Source organism: Triturus cristatus, chromosome 7, assembly GCF_964204655.1.
Source record: "Triturus cristatus chromosome 7, aTriCri1.1, whole genome shotgun sequence".
NCBI classification, from domain to species: domain Eukaryota; kingdom Metazoa; phylum Chordata; class Amphibia; order Caudata; family Salamandridae; genus Triturus; species Triturus cristatus.
Window position 1 is genome coordinate 788,047,479 of NC_140590.1, and position 18,853 is coordinate 788,066,331.

At 45.5% G+C, this 18,853-nt stretch overlaps 1 protein-coding gene across 2 annotated transcripts in view; it reads left to right on the forward strand.

The window, feature by feature from the left end:
- Positions 1-18,853, forward strand: part of LOC146810574 (hepatitis A virus cellular receptor 2 homolog) — a 139,014-nt gene that overhangs the window by 73,562 nt on the left and 46,599 nt on the right. For both annotated transcript variants that reach the window (XM_085617609.1, XM_085617610.1), the window contains one exon: positions 13,447-13,535. In XM_085617609.1, the coding sequence (XP_085473735.1) occupies positions 13,447-13,535 (89 nt within the window). The remainder of the gene's footprint in view (positions 1-13,446; positions 13,536-18,853) is intronic.

Consider the following 18,853-nt stretch of genomic DNA (forward strand, 5'->3'; position numbering starts at 1 on the left):
CCCACAGCAACGAAAACTAAAATGATAATAACCTTGCAATTATCATTTTATTGTTCCCTTTTCCACTGCTCTGAGAGCAGTGGGGCGCCGCTCCTCAACCTGGGTGGAGGAGCCACCACTGGAAACATTGGGTACTGTTCAAATGGGTTCTACTTTTGGAAAGGATTTGGGTTTGCTCTTGGGACTTGATTCGGGTTGAACCTGGGGTTGTCCATATTCAGAGGGGGCATCAGAGCCTGTCAGACTTGCATCACTGAGGCTTGTAACTGATTTGGGGTTTGCACTTGCTGGACCGGAACGTTCTGCATTTGGGTCAGGTTGATATTTTACATTTGTCCATCACCAACTACTCTATTCGGGTTTTGACAACACTCTCTCTTCCAATTACCAAGCTTGTTACAATAATGACAAGGAGTTGATCCTTTCAACGTTTCTATAAATACTCCAGAATTCGGATCAACCGGTAAACAGTGACCTCTACCTTTTGGAACACCATTCCTACCTTGCATCATTTCACCTCCACTCTGATAACCAACACCATGCATTCCACCAACATTTCCCACATACGGCTGATTTTGAAATCCTTTCTGTGCCACCTTCATCTGAGCAAGCATGAACTTTTCTTTAAGTCACTTCTGTTTAATTATTTCTTCATCACTGCAGTACTTAACATATCACAAGATGTCATCTAATAGCTTGGTTTGCCAACAACATACATTCTTCTGATTATGCATGCTAATCTCCGGGTGCAATTAAGAATGAACTGTGACACAAAGCTTCCCATATCTTCCCAATCAAGGTTCTCCTGACCCTTGTGTGATTTAAATACCTGCAACAATAATTCATAAAAGGTATACACTGATTATTTAGCTGCCTGAGCCATTCTATATTCTGTTGATCTTAAACCAATCAGTATCCCTTGCCAAGACCTTCCTCTTCTAAAATGGAATCGCCTCATTGTACTTTGTCATCACTGTAGGAGATGGTGCATGATGAAGCCTTGCATCCCTTGGGGGTTCCATAGAAGGCCACTGTATGGCTATCTTACACTCGGGCCATAAATCACTTGGTACCACGAGTCAAAAAAGGTATTCAAATCTGTCCACAAATCCTTCTAAATCTTGAGAAGCCTTTCAACCTTGAAGTGATGGTCGGTACGCTTCGTAGTACGTCACTAGCTCTTTATTAAGAACAATAATATAAAACAGGTGAGCGCCAGGATACACCTCCACATCCTCAGCCAGACTAACAGCAACTCCCCGAACCCGAATGTCACAGAGACTATGACATTCCATTCACGCATACACACTCACCTTAGGAACACTCGAAACCACGAGACACACGACACTAAAGTAGGACACAACACATCCCCCCCCTTAACACAACAACAAACAACTAACAAACCAAAACACAAACACAATAAAAAAAACAGCTTATATCCCCAAACACAGAAAGAACACCAAACACAAAACAACAGTACTACACGATATACTCCTTAAGCCAACTAGGCAAAATCTTTTTCCTTTTTCCTACCCCCATGCCACCATCACCAGAAACAACATCCCCCTGTAAAGGTAATGTGACACATTCCTGTGAAGGTACCATGCTTGGCTGACACGACATAGACCCTTCCCCCTCTGTAACAGAAGAAGTGTCCTTGGCACCCCCCTGACAGAATTCATCCTCCTGAACCACCTCATGTTCCCATACATCTTCCACACCTAACTGTGACCGTAGGTTACTATTCTCAAAATAATCCTCCACCCATTCGAAATCTTCCCTCTGATCCTCCACAAGGTTACCACCATCCTGACCACCAACCACAGCTATGTCTTTCAGATTCCACACCTTCCCATCACTTAACCTAACCGAATTCCTCAAAACCTCCATAACTTGCTGAGGTGACTCAAATTTACTCTCTCCTTTAACAACTTTGAACGGTTTCCTGACCCGTACCCAATCGCCAACCTCAATATCCACCTCCTTGGCACCATGGACCCTATCATAATAAACTTTAGTTTTTGCATGTACTTCTTCCAATTTACCTCGTACCTCATTAGGAGACCAATGATGTACTCCACTTTGTACTAACCACTTTGGATTATACTTACTCCTTGGCATTCTACCCCTCATCATAACAAAAGGAGGCAACCCAGTTTGAATTTGAGAAGTAATTCTGTATGACCACACCGCTTTTTGCACTTGTATCCTCCAATCCAGATTTTTGTTCATTGACGCTTGGATGACCCCTTTAATCACCCTATTAAAACGTTCCACCGTACCATTCCCACTTGGATTGTACAGCGCCGAGGTTTTATGTTTAATCCCACACCTTTTAAAGTACTCTTTAGCCATATTAGAAAGAAATTGCACCCCGTTGTCCGTAAGAATGCAACCCGGTAAGCCTTCCATCACAAAGATATTATCCAAAAACCTTAAAACGGACTGAGTATCTGCCTTCTCTACTATTTCTACAACTGGCCATTTGGTAAACAAATCTATAGCCACCAACCCATACTCTTTTAACTCACCAACCGGTCCAAAAATGTCCACCGCAATAGTATCCCATGGCAAACTCGGAATTAAACCTTCACTCATTGTGGGTCTTAAAGTTTTCAAAGACTTGTCCGCCGAGCAACAAACCGAACAAGTCTTCACAAAACTTTCAATCTCCTTGTCAATTCCTGGCCACCAGAACATCCCCTTCACAATCAACTTCGTTCTGACAATTCCAAAATGCCCCTCATGGCATAATTGTAAAATCCTTCCACGCAATGTCTTTGGAGGAATTATTCTATCACCTCTTAACAACAGATCTCTGTCTAGAACCAATTCCATCCGTACCTCCCAATAAGATTGCAAATCCCCTGAAATACTCGCCTTCCTCGGCCACCCTTTAGAAACGTACTCCACAACTCTCTCCAACACCTCGTCCTTAGATTGTTCCTCTAGCCATTCACCTTTACTGATAGCAGCTGCACCAGAATCATGTACTAAAGCTATACTACAGTTCCCCCAAGGGTCATCCACACACTCCTCCAACGGAGTGGGCAATCTTGATAGGCAATCCGCCACTACATTATCTTTGCCCGGAACATGCACCATCCTATAAATGAACTCCTTCATCCTCATTGAAATTCTGGCCAATCTAGCCGAAGCAACTGCTGTACCCTCACTAGATAAAATACGAACCAAAGGTCGGTGATCCGTACGAATCACCACAGGTTTCCCCCACACAAAGGCACGAAAATGTTCAAGTGCCCATGCACACGCCAATGCCTCTCTTTCTATGATCGGATATTTACTTTCTGCAGGTGACAATGCTCTAGAAGCAAATAAGATAATCTCCTCTCTTCCGTCCTTCCCTTTTTGTGACAACACAGCGCCAAGCCCTTTATCGCTAGCGTCCGTAGTCAAGAAACAATCTAAATTCGGATCAAAACTAGCAAGAGCATTCACTGCTTGAAGATCCACCTTGACTTCCCTAAATTCTCTTTCACACTCCTTATTCCAATCAAATTTTGCATTTTTCTTTAAAAGTAAACGAATATTGTACACTTTCGATGCAAAATTCTTTATGAATTTCGCACAATATTCTGCCATACCCAAAAATGACCTTATCTCTTCCTTAGACACAGGAGCTGGTGACCTAATGATGTTTTCGACCAATGTTGGCTTAGGTCTTACCCCTTCCTCACTTATAATGTGCCCCAGATACGAGACACTCCTCTGACCAAATTTACATTTAGTTAGCTCAACAGTTAACCCCACTGACTGTAAAGTTTCCAAAACTTGAATCAATTTTTTATCATGCTCCAGTTTGTCTTTCCCTGCTACCAAAATGTCGTCTTGAAAAAAACGAACTCCATCCACATCACCAAACAATCTGTGCATTAGTCTCTGAAAAACTGCTGCAGCAGATGCCAGCCCAAAAGGCATTCGTGTGAATTGAAAGCACCCAAACGGCGTAATAAAAGCTGTGAGGTTCCTTGAATCTGCTTCCAACACAACCTGATGGTAAGCCGCAGACAGGTCAATGGTAGAAAACCACGTAGCCCCTCTCAAAGATGAAACCATCTCATTGATTTTGGGTAGAGGAAACTTTTCTATGACAATGTTGTTGTTTAAATGGCGCAAGTCTATGCAAAGCCGGATTTTTCCGTTAGGCTTGCGGGCCACGACAACCGGAGAAATCCACGCTGATGTCTCCACTTCTTCAATAACTCCTTTGCTTAACAAATTCTGTATTTCACTCTTTACCTCATCCCTAATCAATATCGGAATGGGTCTTGCTTTGTGAACTTTAGGTTGTGCATCCTTTCTCAGTATTATTTTGTGCTCAAACCCTCTGAGCTCCCCTAGCACTTTCCCGAACACCTTAGGAAATTTCCTGCTCAACATTTCACTCATCTTACTGCACTCATCCATTATCAGCACTTTTTCCACACTATTAGGATCAAGAATTACATGCAGATCCTTTTGATCGAACCATCCCAACACTGACGGTCCCCTCTTAGCTATGTACAATTTCCCTCTTGTGGATCTCCCTTTAAATAGGAATGTCAACCATCTGAAACCTAACATGTCAATTTTTTCACCAGTGTAACTCACAGGATTTACATCTGATTTGTTTAAATGGTTCCCAATTTTTCCTACAAATTTTTCTTTCCAAATTTCTTCATTTATAATTGTGTATGGTGATCCTGAATCCGCATACACCATAACTTTAACTCCACCCAAGGATAGCTCACAAATAGGTTTCCCCTCCATAGAATTATCCTCTATGTTCAACATGAAGCTTCCCCTCACGCTCTTCACACATTCTTCCTCGTCTCCACCATCTTCCTCCTCATCATTCCATATGTACTTTACATTGCTGCGCCTACGACACATTTTGCTAAAATGGCCTAACAATCCACAAATACCACACTTTTTCTTCAAAGCCGGGCACATTTTGCTAAAAGCTAAATGTTCTTTGCTGTCGCAACGATAGCATCTTCTCTCCTCAGTCTTAAAATCTCTCGCTTGGCTCCTCATGGGTTGACTTGTCCATCTCCCTTGCGTACGTTGAAAATTTGGTTTAGCTTTACTTTGAATTTTAAATACTCCCTCTGTCGCCTTTTCCGGATCATTCTCTGCTGCCTTAACCACTGTCGCACATCTCCCAGACATTTCTGACTTCCTCATTATGGCCAATACATCCTCCAGTGGTGCATCTCCATTCACCCATAAGCGATCTTGTAGAGGCGAATTGTTATTATGCATGACCAAATGATCTCTAATTAAGTCATCATGTAGATCACCAAACTTGCAATCTATCGCCAATTTCTTCAAATCATCTAACCAGTCATCAACAGTCTCATTTTTGGCTTGCTTCCTCTGGAAAAATCTGTGCCTAATTACACCTATGCATACCTTCGGGGCAAAATACTTGTCCATATCTTTTATTGCGTTCTCAAAAGTATTCAAATTTGCATCTGACACTTTGGACATTCTTGAATAAGTTTTCAGCCCCATAGGTCCTAAGGAATGTAAAAGTATTCTCTTTTTCTGCTCTGGTTTCATTTTCCCCGCTTCATCCACAGCCGAGATATAGTTAATAAAATATTCTTTCCACTCTAACCACTTGATACATGGTTCTGCTCCTGTTGCCCAAAAGGTGTGTGGGTTACTTATTGAATAATTCTGATGTGCCATCTCTATATTTGTGGAATTCCCTTCGTTATCCCCTTCACCCATTTTCAATCTTTCTTCTTTTTTTTTTTTTCCTTTATAACAGCAACTTAAGTTCTGGTGCTAAATTCTTTATTTGGGGTATTCTCCCGGCAATCTCACCTGTTTCCGCAGCGCTCCGCAACTTCAAACACCTTGTGGTTGCTTTTATTCGCCGTACGAACGTGTTGCTAGGTAACCACGCTGAAATTGATTAAACCAAAATGGCCGCTATGTTGGGTCACGCAACGTGACCTTGCGTGGCCACGTAGAAGTATTCCTAAACACTGCGCATGCTCCTGACGTGTCCCGATGTTCCTCTTACGTCAGGAGTGCTTCGCGCGTACCGTTCCGGAATCTCCCAGCGATTTGTATCTCGCCAACAGCGCGGACCCTCCAACCGTCCGAGACTCTTCTGGACAGACAAGTGAGACACAAGTTCCTTTTCCTGCTTTTTTTTTTTTGTTTCCGTCCACCGTCGTCCGTCCCGATGGCAAATACTTGAGAAGGAAGAAGCTCAGAATAACAAAAAAAAATATCGATATCTTCCGTTTTTTTTTTTTTTTAAATCCTTCGCACGCCGCTGCTCCAATCCCAATCGTCGCCAATTGAAGTGATGGTCGGTACGCTTCGTAGTACGTCACTAGCTCTTTATTAAGAACAATAATATAAAACAGGTGAGCGCCAGGATACACCTCCACATCCTCAGCCAGACTAACAGCAACTCCCCGAACCCGAATGTCACAGAGACTATGACATTCCATTCACGCATACACACTCACCTTAGGAACACTCGAAACCACGAGACACACGACACTAAAGTAGGACACAACAAACCTGAGTATACGATTGCGCAGGATTCTCTCTCAATATGGGGAATTGTTCATGAATGTCACAAGATCATTTCAACTCCATGGCACATGAACATGCCCTTCACCTGGTGTCTTTCTCATAGGGAATGTCTGAGCCTTATTTTCGTCTAGGGATGCTGGAGGTGGTTTCCCATTCACCTCTACACTGTCTGATTGCTAATTTTTCTTTTCCTGTTTCTTTGCCAACTTGCTTTATAACTTGTCAAAATCACTTTATTTCTGAATGCATTTTACCAATGCAGTAATATGTAACCTCATCCCTGAAGATGACATATTGATAATCACATCGTCATCTAGTTGTGCTCTGAAACTTTTCTGCAAGGGAAGACTTCTGGAAAGGTCTACATAATATTTTCCTGCCAATTCTGATCATTTCTCTTGTGTCATAGCTGCATGCTTAGTGATCTCTTTACTCAAGTCAGCTCATGTTCCTGGTATTAATTCAAATGTGAAAGATCTAAACATTCCCTGATAATTCTACCTTCATCTTTGGTACATCTAAGGGTCATGTTCAAACTGGAGTCGTGGATGGTTACTCAGTTCCATTTGTCCCTCTACTCTTGGGTAGTGAGACAGAATAATGGAAATGTTTTAATTATCAAAATGTCCCATCCCACTTTGTGCAATTGATGTAATGAAAACAATTTTCCCTCCTCTCAGGGCTTGTATGTTTTGTGTTGGGCTCCAAGCAATAATCAGCTAATTCTGCAATGTTAGTATAAAACTTGTTGCGGTCACTCCACCTACAGCTCCTGGGTCTTCAGGAATAGGGGCAGTGGTCACTGGGGCAGATACAATGGGAAAAGACTTGTGGCATTGGTGCAGGAACAGGCACAACGGGCAGGAACAACTGGGACAACTAGATCAGTTACTGTCTCAGTAGATGCAGCTGTTACAGAAAGAGTTTGACGTGGTCCCCCAATATTAGTTGATTTTGGGCCAATAGGGGCTGTAGCAACAGTACTACTACCAGCGCTAACTTAGTCTTTATCTGCAGACAGGGCAGCATTAGGCGGTGGACGTGCAGACAACAAGGTATGTAAGAGATCATCACTATAGTCAATCTCAGTGCTTTACTTTTCTGCAACATCGTTATCTTCGTCTCCCAGCTTTCTTTTCTTTTAAGACTTTTCGGTCATCAATGCTGGGTACATCCTAGTTCCCTCAAGTATACATCTCCTCCATGCATGCTATTCTTCATCCCACTTAGCATCCGCAAAATTCACACTGCTTTTGAAGCACTATTCTGGAATTTCTCTTTCTCCTTTGCATGTGCAACACACTCCCAAGCATGTAAAGTCTCATACTGTTCTGGTCTAGGGGAGGTTTAATGTTATACAATATTCCCCTCAAGATTCTCAAATCAATTGTACCATATTGTGGAAATCTTAAAGGTCATTCTTTCTCAGTGGTCTTATGCCATTGAAAAAGCCACAAACACATGTGAAGTCCTACATTTGTTGCCATATAAGGACCTGGTGAACCTTCCGGTGGAGCTTCCTCGCCCTCATGGACAGGAACTCATACATCACCCCTCATCAGATCTCTAAGGTCTTTGAAACATTTAATGATTCCAAAAATTTTGCAATGACAAGAACAATTCTCAATTCAAATATGCAGTGTTTTAGTCTGAATCACAATTCAGTACAGATCAACACTTGCATCTAATCCCAAAGCAGTTCCTTTCTCCCTGGAACTATCACAGTGCAACACTGAATGATGCACCAGCCAATCCTAGTGTGAGATTTCACACCAACAGACCTATCCAGTGCGGCACTCTCTGACTCAATTTTCACTCCTTGCAGCCGTTCACCCGCCTTTGTAATTTTCTCATACCTCTACTTCAACAAACAGGAAAGCAAGAAAAGAGAATAAATACCTCATCTGTTCTGCCAAAGAATTCAAAGTAATCACTCACACAAGAAACAGACAGAAATAACACTTTCCAGCTTCAGCAAGCACAGAGGTGAAATCTTGGCCAGTGGGAATTCGCCCTGACTAATGCAGCTTCCCCTCTATGCAAATGGGTTTCCTAGGATAATCACTATTAATGCATTCACAACAATCGGTTAAAAGTTCCTCTCTGAATTGTGTGATCAATGGTACCTCATGAACCGACACTCCAAAACCTAGCAGACAAGTTAAACCGCAATTTACTCTTATCTATCCCATGATCTTGGACTGAGATGAACAACTTTAACTGCTCATCATCAAGTGCATGTGCACATTGACACAATTAGACTGTAGGCATCACTACAACACAAAATAGAAAGCTTTGACACAACCCCGACATGTAAGCTCCACATAAACAAATGCGACGCACACCCCTATTAATACTCACTCCTCCACCACTGCAAAAGCCCTTGGAACCTTCAAAACCTTCTATTTTCAAAGTTGGGCCATGAACTTTAGGGACATGGGCAATTTTGAGCTCAGTTAAGGTCCAATCGAGTCTAGACTTTCCACCTCCTTCTCTCCCATGATATAATCATCACTCTGCTACCACTTGATAGAGCAGGAATTTTTAAATCTCAAACGCCAGGTGATATCCTCACACAAACCCCGCCACTGGTCATATAGACCTTTTTTTGTTGATGAGGAGAGAGTCCTATGAGCAATCGTTTACTCTCATTTCCATAAACAGTGAAGAGTTTGAAGGCTTTATTAACAAAATTAGTAACATCCAAGTTATTAATTTATTACATTTTCAGAATTTAAATCTGCCTGCCACACGGTGCAGGGATGTTTGTAATCATCATTTTTTCTATGGGAGCTTTTGCTGCAGGCATTTTCAGCCTGTCGCACAGGCTCACATAGAAAAATTGATGTTTCCGACTGCACTGTGTGCCGTTGCATACTAATCAGGTGTTCAGAACCGCTGACTTATGGTCGGGTGGTTCCCTCAACGAAACGGTGTCGGTTGAAGGCTACTCCGACCGACATCGTAATGAGGGCCATAGTGTTTGAATGTCTGGTGCTCTTTCAGGATGGTGGTGTGCAACTCTCACTGCTGTAAAACAGGCTGTAGCTAGAGAAAATGAAAGAGGCACTGGAAGGATGGAGAAAAAGCCTGTGACATGATGTTATGGGAGGACGGGGAGAACAGCATCATGGAGGGTTTTTCTGGGGGCAGTGTAGGGTTCAAAGAATGGAAATTTGGATAAGCAACATAATGAAGAACAAAGGAAGTTGGGATTAAGGGTGGAGGAATGGAGAATCAAGAGGGTAGGCCTGATTCTTGAGTTGGCAGGCTGGACAAACTAAGTGAAGTGACAGGAGACAGGAGTTAGAGTACAAGATGGACTTAGGAAGTAACATTAGTTAAAAAATTATTGCTGATAAGAAAGGGAGTGGGAGCTATATGGGTAGGAAATTGTTTAGAGGGTATGGGAAATGATAGTAATAATTTATAGATTGTGCGGCTCAGTTGAAGGATTTAAAGATAGATATGAGTCCAAGTTTTTCCCAATTGCGCATCAGAATAGGCATGCTTAAAACATTTCAAGTATTTGTAAATCATACCATACTACTGGGTGGTGGTTTAAGTGCTAATGTTTTTCTGTTACTCTATTCTGTGAGTGTGATCATCTTTTTTATTTTGAAAAATACTTTTTTGGTTTCCAGACATACAAATATAGAAAACACAGAGGGAGAGTAGTAGGTAACTACATGGATCATGCCCAGCTCAGTAATTGTTCTTGTAAATATTTAGTGTTGTAGGTAGCATATTCTATACAAATATAAGGCATGATCCTACTACAGTACCTGTCAAAACCTCGCACACACTGCCTCATCCATCACTGTTATATCAGATGATCCTCCCCACTCTCAGTCAGCACAAATATAATTCTCTTCCTTAGACTTGTCATCAGCGGCGGCTCCTCTGCTATGGTGGAGGAGCGTTGCCCCACTGCTTTAAAGCGGTGCAAAGAAGAAACATAAAATGATATTAACTTTAAGTTATTATCATTTTATGCTTTGTGCTGCTTTGCGGGCGGGGCTGCTCTGTTGTTGTAGCAGGGCAGGGGAGGAGTGGTTTGCCCACTCCTAGGTGTGCAGTGGCTGTACGGTTGGCCATATCCTGCCACCCAATCCAGTCATGTTCACTTTCGACGTTCTTCATGCAGGCTGCATTACAGCCTGCATGGAAAACAAGCCCAGGCTCCCATTACCTGGTCAAACCAGGACGCTCAAAGCCAATCACAATGCTGGACTGCAGTGTTGTGATAGATCAGAGAAGCCTGGGTGCTTACCAATCACAATGGTGCTTGGCAGCGTTGCGATTGGTAAGTGGGGCCTGCTTCCTGTTCCACAAGGAGAGCAGGAGCAGAGACGTGGGACTTGGCGCAAAAGTAAGTTTCTTTATTAATTTTATGTTTTTTTTAAATGCGCTCCCCCGTGCCGACACCTCCCTGCTAGACGCCCCCCGTGCCGGACCTTTCCTGTGTGACCTCCCCTGCGAGACCCGGAAGAAGCCATGCCGGCCGCCACTGTTTGTCATCAAAGTACACTCCATCCATGCGTAAATAAATCTTCAGCCAGCCGCCTTTTTTCCAGCTCTCTTCAATGCCTCTTCAAGGACAGCCCACCAGTTTGCAGCTAATGCACAAACTAGATGTTGTTTCAAAACAAAGCATTGTATTATCCTTTCTTTGGCCATGGGGCAATGTGAGAAAACAGTGTTTTAATCTGAGTTTAATTGTGTTCCCACTGACCCTTTTGGGTGTAGCAAATCACTTCCAAATATGCTGACACTGTGGGTCATATATTGAACATCCGCCCCCCTCAGGGCCAGACTGGGGAGCCAGAAGCAGTCCTGGCAAACATCTGTCCTGGTCCTTTCCTCACCTTTCTCACTCTCTCTCCTTCTCCATCTATCTATTCTCTCTCTCCTATCCTGCTCTCTTCTCCCTCTCTGGTCGCTCTCCATCCCTCTCTTCCTCTTGCCTTCTCTCTTGAAGCCCTCTGTGCCTGCTGCAATTATTGTCCGGGAGCTTGACCACCAGTGTCCACGGGCTTTCAAAACCAGCCTCCAGGACCTCCAGCTCACCTTGGAGATGCCCAAAAGAATAAAAGGCCAGTCTGGCCCTGGCTGGTGCCTGTGGCCACGTATCCTGCACTACCATTTCCACAGGATGGTTAAGTCTTGTTTAGAAGCACAGGGTGTCTATGTAGAACCTTGTACTGGGTAAGGTGAGACCTGGTATTGCTTGCACCACCCTATTATATTAAAGTGATTGAGTCCACACGCTGTCCAAAAGCTGTTTCCCATATCTTTCTCTCACTGTGCCCTGACTGGAATTATCATTATGGTTTGCACTAAGTGTCGTATAGAGCACTGACAAAGCTCTTCCATGCACTTTGTCCCCATCGGAAAGTACATCAAGGAGTTTTAAACTTGTGCCGTCTACCAGGGCTGGACTGGCCGTAGCGGGCATCAGGCGTTTCCCCAGGAGGCTGAATGGGTGGGGACCAGTTTTGCAGTGGTGGGTGCCAGTTTACGGTTCTATTACTGGGGGCCGGTTTTGCACCGCAGACCCCCAGCCCCTCCCCCCTAATTTCCCTGGGGGCTGGTCTGACAAAATTGCCAGGGCTATTTTGGGTTTCCAGTCCGGCCCTGCCCCTCCCACCCCCCCCCACAAACCTGTCTCATAGCAGGGACACTGACGATACTACAGGCCTCTCTCTTAGGGCATTGGAAAAACTGACCCCAGTGAAGCAACCTGCAACGATCAGACTCTCTCCTTTGAAATGGACGTCTAGCCACTAACCAAATTTTGCAACTGTGCTGCCAAATATTACTGTTCAAATGTCAGCAAATCGAGTCCCCACTATCACATGGAAGCATAAAAGTCTGCCATTTAATTTTCAGGTCATTTCCAGTTCATAACGGTGAGTTTTCTGAAGGTCCAGCGTCATGAACAAGGAGATGGGGAGTAGGCACGTCGTCCTATGCAAGACATGCAAAGAGTGGGGGACCAATCAGTGTGATCTATTATGTTATAACTTGCATATTTTAATATAGTAGTAGTTGTTTCTGCTACATTGCAGTGCTTTTTTAGACCAAAATCAAGAAGTTCTGGGCTCTGCTACATTTTAATATCTTCTGTAAAACTAAATGAAAAAGTACTGGCCAATTTGAAACACTTTTCCTAAATAGTAAGGGCCCGATTCACAAAGTTAAATTGTCTTACTCTTTTGTTGGTAGGTATTTAGCATATGTGTGTCCCTCCCTCTCCATCATTCTTATCTTCTGTTGACCCCACACATTTTGGAGCAGGTTTTTCCCATGTTTACACTGCACCCCCAGGCCCCAGTTCTCCACACACAAAACATTGGAGAGATGAAGATGGAAATCTCCACACTTTGGTTTGTGAATTGCATTCGGAGTACGGAAAGTAGTGGTGCTGGAGTACTAATTTACATACTTCAAAATACCTTTTGTGAAGTAAGCCCTGCATGTTTGCTCCCCAATTACTGGTTCGGATAGAGTGTATGTAAACACAACTAAGAGTTGTTCAATATTGAAGTTTGCTTGAATTAGAGATAGCACAGCTGTATAAGGACTGGATATTCAAAAACCAGTGCTCTGCAGCCTTTCACCTGGAGAACCACAAAGGCCATATGCCCTTGATAACACCTCCAATTAATCTTTTTCAAAAGTAAGCTTTGGGCAGTCTTTCCCATTTTTAGATTCCTTGGTTGTAGAGACCCCCAACAATACACTTTTATTAGGGAGTAAACCCATCTAATCATTTCTCAGATAGTCAGTAAGTTAATCTGTATGACCAGGTTTTTCAAGTGTTTCCGGATATGCTGCTCCTCAGTAATAACATTCCTTTATGCGTATCTTTTGTCTTAGGTCCAACTACATCCACCTTGACCTACAGTACCAGTGCCGGTGTCTACAAGGAGTCCACAGCAGGCTACATTGATACAACCCAAGTGCCAGTGAGTATCTTAAGTGTACTATTATCCACATTGATATTTAAAATGCATTCAGTGGACCTGCTGTGATCTACTGGTTTCTCATCTGCACAATAATGTTGGTTGCAACCCTATGAATCATTGGTTACCTGCTGCCACAGTACTGTAATGTCAGCACATAGGGCTGTGGTAGAGCTGGAAGGTTGGCCTGCTACTGTAGATCATGGTGTCATAGAATGTACACTCAACAGAACAGGGCATCATATTGAGTTGACCGCAGACTATTTAGACAGAGGGTTTTCTCCAGATAATGTTTAGATCTGGTGCTTCTGTTACTTTATGTGATCAACATAAAAGGAGCTTTATGAAGCAGTACTGAGAAAGGAAATTAGGCGCCCTGATCTTCCTCTCCACAAGCTTTTTTCTTGGCCAAAGGTGTGTATTTTCACTGATAATTAGTGCTTGTTTCAACCTTTTTATCAAAGCAGGTGCTTATCACAGTGTGCCTCAGTTGGTTATGGTGACAAGCCGAAGATCAAACCATAGGCCACATTGCTCCATTGAAATAAAGTAATGACGATTAATCTGATGTGTTTAGATTAGTATCACACTGTGTAAACACATGCAGACCGACTGCTATTTTGTTACGTGGGATCTCACAGATTAAAGTAACAGGCAAAGCTTTTTGTGTTGGTTACTTCCTTTGACAAACCTTTGAGGTAGAAAATTTGCACTGTGATAATCCTTTTTAACTTCACTTACAAGGGTTTGGATATTGTTTTGCAGACCATAAATGTATGTATTTGCCATTAGATGAATGTGTGCCTGATGGTTGCCTTAGGGAAACCTAATGCACAATACAGGAGGCCTGAATCGGTTATGGTGACAAGTCATTGAAAATGGTTACAGGTTCTGTTACTTCATTGGGAAAAGATATAATGAATGCCATATGTCTGATGTGTTTGTAATGAAAAGTTATGATAAAAGCAGTAGCTCTGGCTTATTTATTGAGAAAAGCACCCGTTAACTATAATAGGTCTTTAAAGGTGGATTGCTATTACACAGTGTTAAAGCCTGTTGAAAAGTATTTATTTACATGAAATCTCACAGATCACCGTATAAGTCAAGTGTTTTGGCATTGGTTACCCTCTCTGGCAATTACTTGGGGGCATATTCTCAAGGAGCTATCGCCGAGTTATCGGCACTTCATCGCAGCCAAAGTCGCGATAAATGTATCGCCCCATTCACAAGCTGGTGTTAACAGCCAATACCACCAGTTTTCCTGCGAAAGCATCCGTAAAAAACATCGCCACAGATGACCCCGGCACCTATCGCTAATGAGATGCAGAGTAGGAGTTCCCGAGCAAAAAGCCGCGACAACACCACTCCTCAACATTCTCAACGACCAGCCACATCGGCGATAAGATCCCAAAACAGGCGATAAGGCGCGTTAGGAGCAGGAAATGAACACCTGCTCTGACCTGTTGTAAAGTCGGAAGACAACCTGCACCACCAAAGGAAGCCCAGCCCAGAGCCACACATGAAGTACAACAGATGCCATGGAGCCAGTCACCATGCATCCCGGAGCCATGAGAGGGCAACAACACCCACTGCCACCACACCCAGGACCGCCACCCCCCCAAACCCCTCCCAGCATCCTCCCCGGACCACCACAGAGGCAGCGCAGACAAAGACAGCGGACATTCTGGAAATGCACCAACCTCACAGACCCAACATCAGACAATGTCAATGCCCACTACAGGCTCAAAAGGACAATCATCCTCCGCATCCTGAACATCACTGCCCACAGGATGACGGTACCAACACAGTGGACAACCAACATCCCTCCGCAGACAAAGCTGCTGGCTGTGCACACCTGTTGGACACTGGGACCTCCCAACCAACAACCGCCAGAGTCGGAGGAGTCTCACAGCCAGCCCCATCCAAGTTCCTCACACCTGTACTGGATGCCATCATCAGCTAGGTACCCCAGTACCCCAGTACCTATACGTCCCCCACAAAGGGCAAGAACAGCTGGAGACAAAGCAAGGACTATACGCCATAGCTGGATTGCCGCACGTGTCATGGGCAATCGACTGCACACATGTCGTACTTGTGTCCCCTGCCTACACTGCACGCAATTACCGCAACAGGAAGCACACGCAAAACATCAATGTGCAGGCAACAGTGGACCATTGGGGACTCTCCACCAATGTCGTATCCAACTACCCAGGCAGTGTGCATGATTCATACATCTTCCGACAGTCCAACATCAACCAGCGCTTCCAGGATGGCACCTATGAGAATGCACTGCTCGTTGGCAAATACCAAATGAACACACCACACACCTCAACTCCACAATCATGCAACTCACAACTCTGGCAATGCACACGTCACAAAATCACATACAACATGCCAAACAACATGCCCACCCACCAGACACGAAAGCACAACTTACTGTGGCAACCAGTGCTAGCCATGTACATGAGCCATCAATGGCATGGCACCTCAGCCACACAATAGCAGAATGTGGGGAGAGTTGGGAACCAGGCATGTGCGAAGGAGGCAAGTGACACATGAATGAGAATGTACACAATGCCAAGTGTGGCGGAGATGTGCTCAACAGACTGCAGTATGCAGACCACAGACTTATCCATGTCTACATGCACTGCTGGTTCTTGGAGTGCAGTGGACAGTGGACCCAACCATGTCACCCCAGCCAGTGGGGAAGATCGCGGAAATGAGACTGTGACGTCCCCCCCTGTAAGCGTGTGTGGAGTGGACTGGCCTGGTGTACACCAGGCCAGCGTAGCAGTGTGAATAAAAAGCACATAGCCCTGGGCGTGGTTCTCTTCCGGAATGCCCAATGTGTCTGCCGGGGCGGCGCCTCTCACCCTGCCACGAGGCCGACACCGTCGCCTTGAGCGGTGTGGCCTGCTTTCCTGTGCGCCTGCTGCACCCCAGGCCGCTGGTCCCCGAACCCATCCTGCCCGCCCCTGCGCAGCCAGGCCTCACTGCTCACCTGCCGACACCAGTGTGTGTCAAAGAGGGCCCACCATGTGCCAGCGCAAGCTCCAAGCCTGAGGACCACGTCCTTGGCAGCCTCCTCAGACCATCACGGCCTCCGTGACACAGGCCCGCTTTGCGCCTTTCTCATTGATGTACTCTACTGCTGCCTCTGGCCTACACTACGGTCAAGTAGGTCACACATTTGGAATTGAGTCTTGATTATTCTATGGCAAAGTACACACTTTATGGTAGATTTTATGTCACTGTACTCCCTTCGATCTTGTGCCAGGAACTCTGTGCATAGCATCCCAACGACACGTGTCTGTGGGCCCATGCGTACCGCTGCCTCGGGCCTACACTGCGGTCGAGTAGGTCACACATTGTGAACTGAGTCATGATTTATTTATGGCAGACTTGATATCATTGTACTGGCCTCATCGCAGACTGCATCCTCTTTCAGCTCCGGTGCCACTATGTCTCTTCCGTGACATCCATGGACACTTTCTGGTTGAACTTTAGTGGCGAATGAGTCTATGGACTTGGTGTTGTCTTCATCTTCATGTCTGCGATACTGACTTTGTGGCAAAAATGAGGCTGTAGTATTCTATTCCTCCATTTGCGCTTCGTGTCGGCTTATGCCCTCTGCATCATGACCTGGAGGACACCTTTCACTGTCCCCCGCAACCCTCCGCTACATTCACCTTCGACATCGACGAGGACCCGCTCAGCTCACGTGCCCCTATCTCACTGCACCGCAAGTCACCATCCCATGGCGGTGTGCCTGTGCCGGCCGCAGTGCATCTGGGGCCACTAACTCTGTGCAGCTCAAGTCATGACCCCTGTCTGCTAGCATATTGGATGGCCTCTGTGTCGATGGACTGGGGGTCATCAAGGACATGTGTCTGTGTCCCTGCGCTGTCCGCTGCCTCCGGCCTCAACTGCGGTCCACCTGGGCTCACACATCAAATCGTGTCCTGACCTGCCTGGACATCGCATCACCGCAGGATGCACACGCCACCACCGACAGGACCAGCTCCAAACAACAGGTGGCAGAGTTGTAAGCGTCTTACTGCCAGACTATCAGAGTTGCTCACACCTGTCATGGGCTGCCTCATCAGCTTGATATCCTGCTCAGCTTTTCAGGTGCCACTAACTCAGTACACAACAAATCTTGGACCATTCTGCTTGCATGTTGGGTGAACACAGTACTTTCTCCAGCTACCACTATGATGCTTCACAGTTGTTTCTGTTATGCTGGTGTTTTCTGTTTCCGCTTTAATTGTGATCACTGTTCAAGTTGTTGCCAGCACCAATAACTCCATGACGGCTGGCTTACACTTACCCCACACACATCCAGCACATGCGTCACTGTATATGTGACCATGCCAATAAAGGTGTCGAGCGCACGTGCCCGTGGCTAGTTCAACAAACTATCTGAGTGTGTCTGTGTGCTCATGATGTCTGCCCTAGGGACCCGGGCCCTACTACATTACATTGTGCCGTGTACGGCGGACGCAGCCATGTCACCGCAGGCAGCGGGTGAGACCTTGCACATGTGGCTTTGTCGTCCCCCACTCAATACGTAAGAGGAGTGAACTGGGCCGGCATACACCAGTCCAGCGTGGGGGTGTGGATGATTATCTTGTGGCTCTGGGTGTGATTCAGTAGTGGAAATGTGCAAAGGCATGTGTCTCTGTCGCAGTGTGGGTCTCCCTTGGGGAGTGTAGCTGGTCCCTGATGGGCCTTAGACAGTCACATATGTGATATGGTTTGGCATCCATGAGGTAGTACTCCACCCGCACATGTTCGGCCACCCCCTTCTGGCAGTCTGACACCTGGCCTTGGAATGAGATATGTGTTTCGGTGGGCTGCTGGGAGCCAGCCGTGGTGGGTGCGTCCAGCTGTGTTGTCTGTGCGGGGGAGGGATATCCACGATGCAGTGGTGCTGCCCTGCTCCTGGAGCTCGATTGCCTAAGATGTCCATGAACTGTTGTAGGGCGTTGCGGAGGTTCCAGACGCAATCTCTACCCTGCAGCGCTCTCTGAAAGTGGTGGAAGAGAGGGTCCGGATCTTGGAGGTGAGAGCAGAGGACAGCGAGGGGCGCTCTTGCAGGAACAATCTGCGCATAGTGGGGCTCCTGGAGCGAGAGGAAGGGGACGAAGTTGTTCGGTATCTGGAGAACTGGCTTTGGACCGAGGTTGCCCCGGAGGGACTCTCCCCCTTCTTCGCCCTGGAACGCGCACACAGGGTCCCAGCCAGACCTCCAAAGCCGGGCGCACCCCCGCGTCTGTTGGTCATGCGATTACTCCACTACCGCGACAGAGACCACATCT